Source organism: Brassica napus, unplaced genomic scaffold (genome assembly GCF_020379485.1).
Source record: "Brassica napus cultivar Da-Ae unplaced genomic scaffold, Da-Ae ScsIHWf_993;HRSCAF=1395, whole genome shotgun sequence".
In the NCBI taxonomy this organism is placed as follows: Eukaryota; Viridiplantae; Streptophyta; class Magnoliopsida; order Brassicales; family Brassicaceae; genus Brassica; species Brassica napus.
The window spans coordinates 17,698-30,886 of NW_026017028.1; the positions used below are offsets into that span (position 1 = coordinate 17,698).

At 39.0% G+C, this 13,189-nt stretch overlaps 1 protein-coding gene across 1 annotated transcript; it reads left to right on the forward strand.

Moving 5' to 3' along the window:
* The first annotated feature begins 6,145 nt into the window (after positions 1 to 6,145).
* Positions 6,146 to 9,469, forward strand: LOC125606815. The gene is made up of 3 exons (XM_048775677.1): positions 6,146 to 6,220; positions 6,595 to 8,082; positions 8,132 to 9,469. Exons 1-3 carry the CDS (start codon positions 6,146 to 6,148, stop codon positions 9,467 to 9,469), a joined length of 2,901 nt encoding a protein of 966 aa, XP_048631634.1.
* The last annotated feature ends 3,720 nt before the right edge of the window (positions 9,470 to 13,189 follow it).

A 13,189-nucleotide genomic window follows, 5' to 3' on the forward strand; every position in this document is an offset into this window, starting at 1 on the left:
AAACTAATTCCAAACCTAAACTAACTAGTCGTAACGGAGTCGTAGTTTACGACTAATTAGCTTTGATTTTTTTTAACCCTAAAACCGAAACCTCAAACCCCAAATCATAAACATCATAAGTTATACACTTCCAAACCCCAAACCACAAACCTCAAACATCCTAATTGAACAAACATGATCGGATAAGTTATATAAATATTATTTGTAATACAAAGAGTTCAATAATACAATAGAAACTCGATCACTCATCATCAGAAACATCATCCATTTCATCGTTTTCTTCAAATTCATCTTCGTGGGCTTCGTCTGTTGCATCGTCTGGAAGTTCTTCATATCCCTGGTTGTATGGATCAACAAGTAAGATATCATTTGTAGCTTGCTCTGGTACTTCTACTTCATTTACGGTATCTTCTTGTAAAGGCGGTTGTTCATCAGCCAAGACTCGACCCAGAGGTGTATCTTTTATAACGGCTAACCAAGATATTCCAGATTGTCTAATCCTCAGATATGGAATAAAACAAACTTGGTCTGCTTGAGATGCCAATATGTAGGGTTCAAATTTGTTGTACCTCCGTGTAATATTTATATCAACAACTCCAAACTTGCCATACCGAACACCTCTATTGACGGTGGGGTCAAACCAGTCACATTTGAAGAGAACGCATTTCAGCTTCACCAGGCCGGAGAACTCCACTTCGATGATCTCTTGTAAGATTCCATAGAAATCAGTTTCACGTTTCACACATACTCCATAGTTCATTGTTGCTCGCTGACTTCCATATCCGTAAGTGTGAAAAGTGTAGCCTCGGGTGAAATACATAGATGCTGTGGTGACCTTAGCGATCGGACCTTGTATCATTTCATGAAACCATTGAGGATAGAATGGATCATCATAATCAACCTGGATCATCAACATATATATATAAATATATAACTTCATAATCAATCTTAAATATTATATTGTGATGTGTATACCTGTGTTTTCAACCACTTCACAAAATGTTGGTCTTTCCTTTTGTTGAGATCATTGGTTGATATCCCTGGTATAGCTTCTTCGACTTGGGCAACGAAATCACTGTTTTATGCTAATATATATATATATATATATCATTAAAGAGTACTATATATATATGTGTGTGGTAAAAATATGTAACGGCCAAATTAATTTTAATTACCTTTCAAATGTCTCAATCTCCTCGCAGTTAAGAAGTATATATGCGTGGGCACTGTGAGCATCATCTTCACTCCACCACCAAACTTCTTTCAATTTCCCACTTAGACGTCCAATCTGACAGAATATGTCTGAAACATCTTCAACAATATATGTCGGCATAACAACACCATCATCATATCTTCTCGTAGTCGTTTTCCATGTTCGGACTTGGGACCCAAAGTAGTACGACGTGAAGTGAGATGTTTCCTCATTCAAACTCCCAGCAACTATTGAACCTTCCACCCTAGCCAGATTTTTGGCTTTCCCTTTCAAATATTTCATGGCTCGCTCGTAAGGATAATTCATCCGATATGAACAGGTCCACGAAGCAATGCCTCGTACGGAAGATGGACAACTAAATGTTCCATGACGTAAAAAAATGACAGAGGAAAATTTTCTCCAAGTTGCACATCAAGATCGGGATATTCTCATCAAGTTGTCTGATGACATCTACAGTTAAGGTGCGTGCGCTAAGATCTCTGAAAAAATTTCCTATGCCTGCAAATGTACAAGCCAACGTAAAATACATTTCATAAGTTTTTTTCCAACAAGAAGTAATAATAGCTTTATTTGTTACATGCAAGTGCCTCGTGAACATTTTTTGGAAGCAACTCCGCAAATGCAAATGGTAGAAGTCGTTGCATAAACACATGACAGTCATGGCTCTTCATCCCTGAAAACTTCTGCCCCTGCTGATAAACACATCTTGATAGATTTGAAACATATCCATCAGAAAACTTCACATCTGATGTCATCCACTTGAACAACGCTGCTTTTTCTTCTGCTGATAATCTGAAAATGGAAACCGGAATTTTCCCATCGTTTCTAATATGCAGCTCAATCCTAGAACATAATGCAGACAAATCCAACCTTGAGTTCTTGTTATCTTTTGTCTTCCCGGGGACGTTCAACAATGTATTGATGATGTTGTCAAAGAAGTTCTTCTCTATATGCATCACATCAAGATTGTGGCGTAGAAGTAGATTTTTCCAATATGGAAGTTCCCAAATATACACTTCTTGTGCCAATTATGCTGTGTCCCGTAACCAGCAGACATATTTGCAGTTGTATGCCAATTACCCCCTTTCTTGACTGTGTCTTGTGCACCATAGTAATCAATATCCTTCTCGATTTCCTCTTTAGATAAATATGGCGGAGCGGTGTCTCGTACAACCCTTTTTGACCAAAACAATTTCTTGTTCCTTCGGTACGGATGGTTAATGGGAAGAAATCTCCGATGACAGTAAAACCAGGACGTCTTCCTGCCATTTTTCAGCTGAAATGCGTCTGTGCTTCCCATACAATAAGGACAAGATAGCCTTCCATGCGTCGTCCAACCTGACAACATCATGTATGCAGGAAAGTCACTAATGGTCCACAAAAGAACTGCTCGCATTGTAAAGTTTGTTCTCGTTGAACAATCATATGTCTGCACGCCTGTTGACCATAATTCCTTCAATTCTTCTATCAAAGGATGTAGAAAAACATCAAGGGACCTCTTCAGATGCTTTGGCCCAGGAATCAATATACTCGTGAAAAGCAATTCCTTTCCCATACACATCTCTGGTGGAAGGTTGTATGGCGTTAAGAAGACTGGCCAAAGCGAATATTGTCTTCCAGACATTCCAAATGGACTAAAGCCATCTGTGCAGAGCCCAAGATAAAAGTTGCGGGGGTTGCTTGCTAAATCAGGGTACACCGAATTCAAGTGTTTCCATGCTTTTGCATCAGAGGGATGATTGATCTTGCAGTATGTTCTGCATGCCATCTCCTCGTTGCTGCCGTCTTTTCAGATTGATATAATCTCTTCAGTCTATCCTTGATAGGTAAGTACCACATCCGCTGGTACGGCACCCTATTCCGTCCACGTCCTTGCGGTTTATATCGTGGCTTCTTGCAAAATTTACACTCTAACAATTCTGCATTTTCTCTCCAGTATATCATACAGTTGTCTATACACACATCAATCATCTCCGAAGGTAAACCAAAGCTATGAACCAGTTTCTGAATCTCATAATAAGACTCAGCACACTGATTATCTTCAATCAAATACTCTTTAAACAACTCAGCCCATGCATCCATACAAACTTCAGGTAAGTTATGATCAGTTTTGATATTCATCATCCTAGCTGCCAATGATAATTTAGAAAGACCTTCTCTACAACCATCATAAATTGGCTCATTAGCTGCTGCTAGCATTTCATAAAATCTTTTTGCATCCAAATTAGGCCCCTCTACATTTTCTACCTCCTCTATTACTGATATTGTTTCACGAAATGCATCTGTAACCATATCATGCATCCTATCATGATCTACCATATGATCCTCTTGAAGGTTACAACTTTCAGAAGGTAAATGTGGTTCCTCTCTGTTACGAACATTTTCAACCTGATTACTACTACTAGCTTCATTCATATTATCAGCTTCTCCGTGGTTAAACCAGATATAGTAATGTGGAGTAAATCCTCAATTTACTATATGTTTCCAAACCGTTTCACTAGCAGCAAACTTGCTATTGTTGCATTTACGACAGAGACAGAACATTTTATCCGTTTCTAGTGTGAGAGATGTCTGTCCGGCGTGGTACATGAACATCTCTGCTCCGTTGAGAAATTCTTTTGTTACTCTTCCGCTTGAATCTTTATGCGCATACATCCAACTCCGAAGCTCATAGATATTTCTAGGCTTTTTTTTTACTCTTTCTCGTTTTTTTTTGTGCATCTTAAGAATGAGGGAGAAGATCATATTTATAGGGAAATTTCAATTTTGGTGGGTAACGATGTTACAACGAATTTACATCCGATAATAACTTAACCACCAATGTGCAACTGCATTCCTCGTAAATTGGTCGTTAATCAGATGGTAGATTTTCGATGTTTATTAGTAGCACATTTACGACTACTTTACGACTACTTGAAAGTGTAGTCGTAAACACGAAGTTAATTTACGACCAATTTGCGACGAAAACTTTTAGTAGCAAGGTTACGTCTAAGTTACGACGAACTTTCCGGTAGTCGTAACTTAGTCGTAAAGTCGAAGGTAAATTACGACTACACATTTGTAGTCGTAAATCATAGTCGTTACTCCCACGTTTTCTTGTAGTGTTAGGCATGTTTAGGGTTGGGTCAATGAAGTACAGGGTTTTTACGGGTTTACCCCTTTTAGATAAAAAAAAACTTTTGTAAACAAAAAAGATTAATCTATGGTTAAAACTTCAAAAATGATTTTTACTTAGAAAATTTGAAAATTGAGTTTTTTTTTGTCAAAACTGCAAAAATAAAATTCTTTGCTAAAACCATAGAACGAGATTTCTAGCTAAACCCGTAAAACTGAGTTTTCCGTAAAATTTAGTTTTCTTGTCAAAAACCGCAAAAACTTGATTTCTTGCTAAAACCGCAAAAACAAGATTTTTCGCCAAAAACCGTAAAAACGTGAGTTCTCACTAAAACTGCAAAAACAAGATTTCTAGCCAAAACCACAAAACATGATTTTTTGCCAAAACCGCAAAAACGAGAATTCCTGCCAAAACAACAAAACATGATTTTTTTGTCAAAACCACAAAAACAAGATTTCCCGCCAAAACCACAAAACATGATTTCTCGACAAAACCACAAAATGTGGTTTCTCGCCAAAACCGCAAAATGAGATTTTCTGCCAAAACCACAAAAACATGATTTCTCATTAAAACCGCAAAAAGGAGATTTCCCGCCAAAACCGTTAAAATGAGATTTTTTGTCAAAACTGCAAAAATGAGGTTTTCCGCCAAAACCGCAAAAACGAGATTTTCCGCCAAAACCGCAAAATTTAGATTTCCCGCCAAAACCGTAAAACTGAGATTTCCCGCTGAAACCGTAAAATTGAGATTTCCCGCTAAAACCGTAAAACTGTGATTTCACGTCAATACCACAAAACGGGATTTTTCGTCAAAATTTTTTTTTAAAAAAAAATAATCATAAATATTATTTAATAGTAAGGCTTCTTTTAAAAAATAATTATAAATATTAGTAAAAGAAAAATTACTATCAAATTTTTTTGCAATTATATTTTGTTTATATATTAGTATATTACTATTGAATAATATTTATAATTACTTGAAAATATCATTTGTAAAATATAGAATGTCGTATCAAACATCTTCTCATTTCTTTCTTTTAAAAATTTTCTTTCTTTCCAGTTTCTCTATCGACACAAATCCATAAACTATATTTATTTACGTTGAATAATATCAACAAATATACCATCATACAATAGCTTAAAACTTACAACAACATATCATCATACCATCATCCCGAGTGGCATGATCTTTTTATTTTGAAAGAAAATTTCAGAATTACATTTATAGTGAGGAATTACGAAAATATATTTTCATCCAAATATTTTGGGATCCATGTGTTTTTGCCTTTTGGAAACCTTCAATGCCGTGGAGGGGGTGGAGGTGTACGAAGTCGGGGAGGAATTCTTATCGGACGAGGCTTACATAAGGACGGTGGGCATGGAGGGATGCGAAAGAGAAGGCTCCTTCCAACCGTCATCAGTTGATCGGGATGCTCTGTGCCTTCTACACCAAAACCACTTAACGAATTAATTACTACAACGCCAAGTTTTGGTAAAGTGGACATTTGTCTATCAATTCGCATAATCCCAACTTAAATAGATATATATTGTTTTATTTTGTCATCTATCACAATAAACTTCGGTCTGAACGAAACAAGACAGGAAACAAAACTACAATGGTTTATCTTCTGTTTATAAAAATTAATGTGATATAGTTAGTTGTGAACTAAAACCAAGCTAAATTAAAGAAAAAAAAGTTCAAAACATTTCTAAATAGATCAAAATAATAGAGTAAATAGCTATGACTTTATATATTTAAAGACAAAAAGACTAACTAAGTTCGTGGAGCTGTCTTTTTTCACCAAGGGCTTTATCCATATGGGGAAACACAAGAACGAGAAGGAGGAGAAAGAGAAGCATGGAAGATACTTTAGAAGATGCCATCTTAGTATTGTATCTTAATTTACTAATGAATGATGATCAGTATGACTCATTCGTATGCTTATATAGAATGAAGAGGTGGAAACTATTTATGGTTTGTGTGGTTTGTGTTAGAGTAGAAGCCATCGAAGACTTAGATTTCACTTATGGGTCTTGAAGTTTTGGTAGTTTTAGGCAAAGTTTATTCTATTATATTAGCATCACTCAATTTCCAGGATGGCAGGATATTATCATTTTATTTTAGTGGAGCAGATACTATAGATAAATTATAGATATTATTCCAGGATTTTATCATATTTCATTTCACTCATATATATTATAGATAAATTATTAAATTAGAATTTCAATATCTTAGATTTTTAATTGACGAACATGAAATCCTTGAGGTCATCACTGATTACTTCTCGAAACTCTTCACTACAACCAACCCGCCACCATCAAATGTAGTTGACGAAGCACTCTCCCATACAGTCGAAGGCAACTATAAATGTTCCCTAGCTGCCATCCCCACACCAAAAGAAATAAAGGAAGCTGTCTTTTCAATCCATCCGGACAAAGCTCCGGGGCCGGATGGATTCTCTTCGAGTTTCTTCCGTACTAACTGGGATATAGTCGGACCAGCAATCTCTGAGGAAATAATTGCGTTCTTCCCACACGATACCCTGCCTCTCAACTTTAACCACACGCACATGCGGCTCTTCCCGAAGATATCGGGACCCGAATCGGCGGCTGACTACAGACCCATTGCATTATGCAATGTCTACTACAAAATAGTGTCGAAGATACTAACAAGGCGGCTGCAACCTGTTCTTGACACTATTATCTCCGAGAACCAATCAGCTTTCATTCCGGGGAGAGCAATAGCGGACAACATCATGATCACACACGAAACGCTACACTACTTGAAGCGATCGGGAGCTACAAAGCACTGTGCCATGGCCGTAAAAACGGACATGAGCAAGGCGTATGACCGGCTTGAGTGGAACTTCGTGGATGCTGTTTTGAAACGACTGGGGTTACACGACGATTGCAAACGCTGGATCATGCGATGCATTACATCCGTCACATACTCTATCCTGCTGAATGGAGAGGCGCAGGGAATGATCACACCAACCCGCGGAATCAGACAGGGTGACCCCCTTTCCCCGTATATCTTCATACTATGCAGTGAGGTTCTTTCTGGACTCTGCTCAGCTGCACAACGCCGTGGCTCTCTCGCTGGAATCCAAGTAGCCAGGGGAAGTCCGAAGATAAACCATTTACTTTTCGCCGACGACACCATGTTCGTCGTCAAGACCAACCCAACGAGTGTCACTGCCCTTCGAGACGTGCTAAGGAAGTATGAATCTGTGTCGAGACAAGTGATTAATGCAACAAAATCATCGATCACTTTCTCTAGGAAAACTCCAGCTGAGGTCCGGGAAAGAGTCAAAGCTACCTTGGGAATATCCAAAAAAGGAGGAGTGGGCAAATACCTAGGACTTCCAGAACATTTTTGCAAGAAAAAAAAAGACATGTTCACCTCTATTGTGGATAAGATCAGACAAAAGGCGGCAAGCTGGAGTACAAGACAGCTCTCGGCCACTGGTAAACTTGTAATGATCAAGTCAGTATTATCGGCGGTTCCCTCTCACTCAATGATGTGCTTCAAGCTACCCAAAAGTCTCACCAAAAGGATCCAAGCCGCACTGACAAGATACTGGTGGGATGCAAGCCCAGAAGAGAGGAAAATGTGCTGGGTCGCCTGGTCGGAAGTAACAAAATCTATGAAAGATGGCGGACTGGGCTTCCGGGAAGTTGAAGCTTTCAACGACGCCCTCTTGGCAAAGCAAAGCTGGAGGATACAAATGAAACCGGATTGTCTCCTCGCTAAGGTTTTGCTTGGCAAATATTGCAAAGCAACGAACTTCATGGCGGTTCAAGCTTCAAGCTCTTGCTCACATGGTTGGCGAAGTGTTTTGTGTGGAAGAGACCTACTGCTGGAAAAAAACGGGGAAGGTGATTGGGAATGGAGCTGATACTCGTATTTGGGATGAACCATGGATATCTACTTCTGAGCTAGCCCAACCAATGGGACCTCCGGAACTGGCAACAAAGGACCTCACAGTGGCGGATTTAATTGATCAACCTTCGGGAACTTGGAACAGAGAGCTAGTTTCTCATATCTTCCCAATTGAAGCACCATCAATACTTTGCCTTAGGCCTAGTACCTCGGGTGCCCTTGACAAGCACTGCTGGTTACCAACAAAAGATGGAGAATACTCCACCCGAACGGGCTATTTCACTGCACTGGAGATGAAGATCACAAGCAACCTGCCTCATACAACTCAAACCAACGTGGACTGGAGGAAAGATATTTGGACAGTGCCTCTACCTCCAAAGCTTCGTGTGTTTCTGTGGAAAATCACCAAAGGAGCATTGCCACTAGGGGAAAATCTGGAAACTCGAGGATTGACGGAGAACCTCACATGTACTCATTGTGGTATGAAGGAAACAGCCTCACATCTCTTTCTTCACTGCCAATTCGCAGTTGACATCTGGTCTGCAGCTCCAATAAGCAACTTAGCGGTCATCACCACAGCATTGGACTTCGAAGAAGCACTCAAACTTGGAACAAAGCTGACTAACCTACCCCCTACAGGACTTCACATGGGACCTCTGTTCCCTTGGATTGTTTGGAACATCTGGATTACACGAAATTTGAAGATCTTCGAAAACAGGGTTTTCAAACCAGCGGAGACACTCTCGAAAGCAATAGCAGACGCGCGTGAATGGCAAGAAGCACAACCTGGGCGACAAACTGGGCCAAAACCACATCTACAGGCTTCGACGCTACCATTGCCTCGAACGGACGCCTTGATTATCAACACTGATGCATCATGGAAAAAAGAACTCTTTTCTGCAGGATTGGCTTGGGTTTTCTCAACACCATCAGGACATGTGTTACACCAACAGGGCCTATTCGAAGATTGTGTAAACTCAGCTCAGATGGCGGAGGCCTTAGCGATAAGGGAAGCTCTACGCCAAGCCAAAGCACAAGGTTTCAACAACGTCATCCTCAAGTCAGACGCTCAGACTTTAGTCCGAGCCATCAACAATCGAGAATCAATCAAGGATCTCTTTGGAATTCTTCATGATATTCTTAAGTTAGCTTGTGACCTTGATGTAATCTCCTTTCATTATGTTCCTCGTTCAGACAATAGGGCAGCTGATGAACTCGCCAAGAGCGCGCTTCTCAACTACTCCACCTATCCTTTGTGACCGCTTTGTTAAGTAATGAAATTATCGTTCAAAAAAAAAGATTTTTAATTGACTAATAAATAACCCAAATTAATTTGCTTGACTATATAATACTACTGAGTTTGTAAAATTAAACGTTAAAGATTAACACTCTTTCTTTGGTAATAATAAGCTTTTGCTTTGGCTTAAACTTTAGCATTATCATAAACGATGTGTTTGTAAGATGCTCAAAACTCGCCTATGTGTAACAAGGACACGATCTCGGCAAAGTCAAGACACGTAGGCCTTTAAACCAAATGGGTAGTTTGCTCTTTACGACGGAGGAGACCAGATTCATATACCAACAGGCAACAGTTCGTAGTAGATTAATTGAAATCGGAACTAGGTATTCGTTGATGGTTTGAGCGATGAGGTATCCACGAACAAGTTTAAAAGTGGTCTTACGTCTATCGTGTGTGGCCTTATGGCTTGTGGACACCATGGAGGGGAAGAGCATCCATGGATGTGGTGTATGTATACGGCCGGAAATGCTCTTAAATGTATTTTTTTGATTATGAATACAAGTCAAAATCTTAAATATATAATTATTATGTGACAATCGTGTTAATTAATAATTTTTAAAACTAAAATTTATATTATATGATATACGGATTATCACTAGGGATGTTGTATAGGGTTCAGAGATTTAAGATTGACCCAAGCTTATTCATATAATTTAAGAGCTCTAACCCTAATATATTATTCAGAAAGTATTTACACTACAAGCAAACGGGACATTAACGACTACAATATTAGTAGCTATTTGGTTGTAATATAGGCTTTACGGCCAATTAGCTTCGAAAAACGATTGGTCGTTAGAAGCTGGTCGTAAATAATTATTCGAGGCACATTGATCGTAAAGTTACGACTAATGGTGTTACACGTAAAGCAGACGTAAACGTATGACTCAATAAATTGGTCGTAAGTTAAACGTAAATGCATTAGTCGTAAAGCAAACGTAAATGTACGACTCAGACACTTGGTCGTAAGTTAAACGTAAAATCATTAGTCGTACATGTGACGCACATTTACGTCTCATAAATTAGATGTACATTGGTCGTAAACTTACGACCAATTTGCTTCTATGTCGATGTTTGTTTGTCGTAATGTAACGACCACTTTACATCGACGTTAGATGTTCATTAGTCGTAAATTAACCCACTTTATTTATTTATTTTCGAATTTTGTATTTAATTACGAATTTAATATATTAATTAAAATCAAATATTTAAATTTATTTTGATTTTAATTTTTAAAATTCGATAAAATTAAAAGAAAATATCTAACATTCAGAAACATAATAATATCCGTAATATAAAACATTCATAATACTAATTAACTAAAACCAAAAAAACTAAGTGTTAAGGTTTATTTCGTCGAAGAGGTCGGAACTATGCTCATCCGCACGTCGCTCTAAATATGCCTGCTCTTCCGGAGTGGGCTCGGGGATAAAGCTCAGATGTAGAGACTGCCACCTAGAGGCAAGAGCCGGGTTGATGTTTGGGGTTGTCTCTATCATCATATCGAACATATTTGCCATATATGCAAATTTGTCCCTCTGGTCAGCTATGACTTCTTTGGCCGCAGTCAAATCCCTACGGAGAGAAGATTCTTCTTCCATTCTTGCAGCGTGTTCAGCTCTCGCCCTCAGGACATCGTTGACAGACCCGATCCTGACAATACGTCCCCTTTTTTTCGGGGCAACCTTCAATTAATAAATAGATATTTAATTAGTACATATGTAAAACTAACTTAAAGAATAAAAAATGTAAATAAACATATATATTTAAGAGATCAACTTTCTAACCTGCTCAAAAATTTTTGTCTTGTTCGACGGTGGACAGCTGGACCGGTGCACCTTCCGGATTTTGTTGCGACAACTGAGTCTCGACCTCCTGGATCCGGGCCTCAACAGTGTTGTCGATCCTCTCTGCTCGAGGATGCGAGAAGGTGCCATCAGAATGCTGGTGTGTCGTCTTGTAAAGTCGGGCTAGAGATGGTGGTGCTCCTTCTTGGGCAGCCTGTATTAAAAAAAAATTTAAATTAAACTCACGCATTAAAAAAATATTCAATTAATATATATTTAATAAAAATTAAGAAAGATCGAAGACTTACAATTTGTAGTGCCCTCCCAGCGTGTGGAATCTGTCCGGAAGTATGAGGTACTGGCAGGTTACCATCATCATCGCGGGTCAACCGAGTCATAGAGCAAGGGAGAGACCTCTGAACTGACTTAGGCAAATTCCAATAAGCCTTCAAACTCTTCCAAACGTCATTGCTGAAGTAGGCTTCTTTTTCGTCGTCCCCCAAAACCCTCCACTTCTCCTTCCAATCACCAACAATGTTCTTTAGGCGATCCATCGCCTTTTTGTAGAACTTTTCCTTCACTTTTTCGTTGACAGCAATGGACCAATTCCATTTTTGCTACAATAAAAAAATTAAATTAAGTAAATAAACAATTAAAAATTATATTTAAAACTAACCACGAAGCACTTGAACCAAGTCCTCCGAACGTGGTCAGGTGTGAGAGACCAGTTCGGATGCGCTTCCCGGAAGTTTGCCCTGATGATATCTCCAACGCTCTGTCCCACACAATTGTCCGTCGAAAACCTACAAAACTTGAAAGAATACATATATTTAGAGCAATATGTATAATTAGTATATTTAAATGCAATAAAAACTTTAATAAATTAAAAAATTACCGGTAAGTGTGGGGGGTGGTCGATCTGGGTTGATGATTGGTAAACCTTCTCGTCCCGGCATCTGGAGAAGATCTTCCACTGTATATCTTGCATATGGTGCATTTGGTGGCACCATCAAATCTGGATGAACAAATGCAGGAGCCGGAGCAGCTGCAGGAGCCGGAGCAACTGCAGGAGCCGGAGCAGATTCGGGAGCGGTGGACTGCTGCTGAGGATGGTGTGGAGGATGATGCTGCTCATAACGAGGCTGCTGTGGAGGCTCATCGTACTGGGGAAAGAATTGAGCAGGGTCATCGAACCGCGGATAGTAAGCTTCAGGGTCATATGCATGTGGAGGCACATACGGATCGGCAGTAGGAACTTGGCTATCAGGCACATTCTCTTGGCCGGATGCAGTGCCGGAAGTAGAAGTCGATGGATCCGGCTGTGGGAGAAAGTTACTTGATAATAGGTTTTTCTGCCTATTGCAAATGTTGTAGTGTAGGGGGGTGAATGTCGAACCAGTCCTAGTGATGTGAATCAGTGAGAATACAAGTCATTTCTTAAGCTAAGCAGATTCAATAGTTGTGAGTGTGTGACAAGTAACAATAGCAAACAGAGCAATACAACAAGGTTTTAATCAATTTAGACAAGTGAATCCATGGGTATTGGGAATTGACTTCAAGTAACTAAGATCCAATCTAGGTGACAAGCTTTCAATCAAAATAATCTCTTAAGTCTAAACACAATCTTAGACAAGTCCTATGTCTAGGTAAATGCCCATTTGCTTAGAAATCATTAAACATCAAATGTCTTTGGCTTAATTCAATCAAGCAATCTTTAAGTTCAAGTTCAATAACTATCTAGCAATTTTAACATCAAGTGTCCTTGGCTAATCTCACTAGAGCTTAGTTGAGTTGATTCAAACACTTCATCTAATCATGTCTGATGAGAAGTGTTTAGAAATCAGGTTTAGAGTGATCAAGACTAAACAAGCATTAAAAATACTCAACAAGCAAGT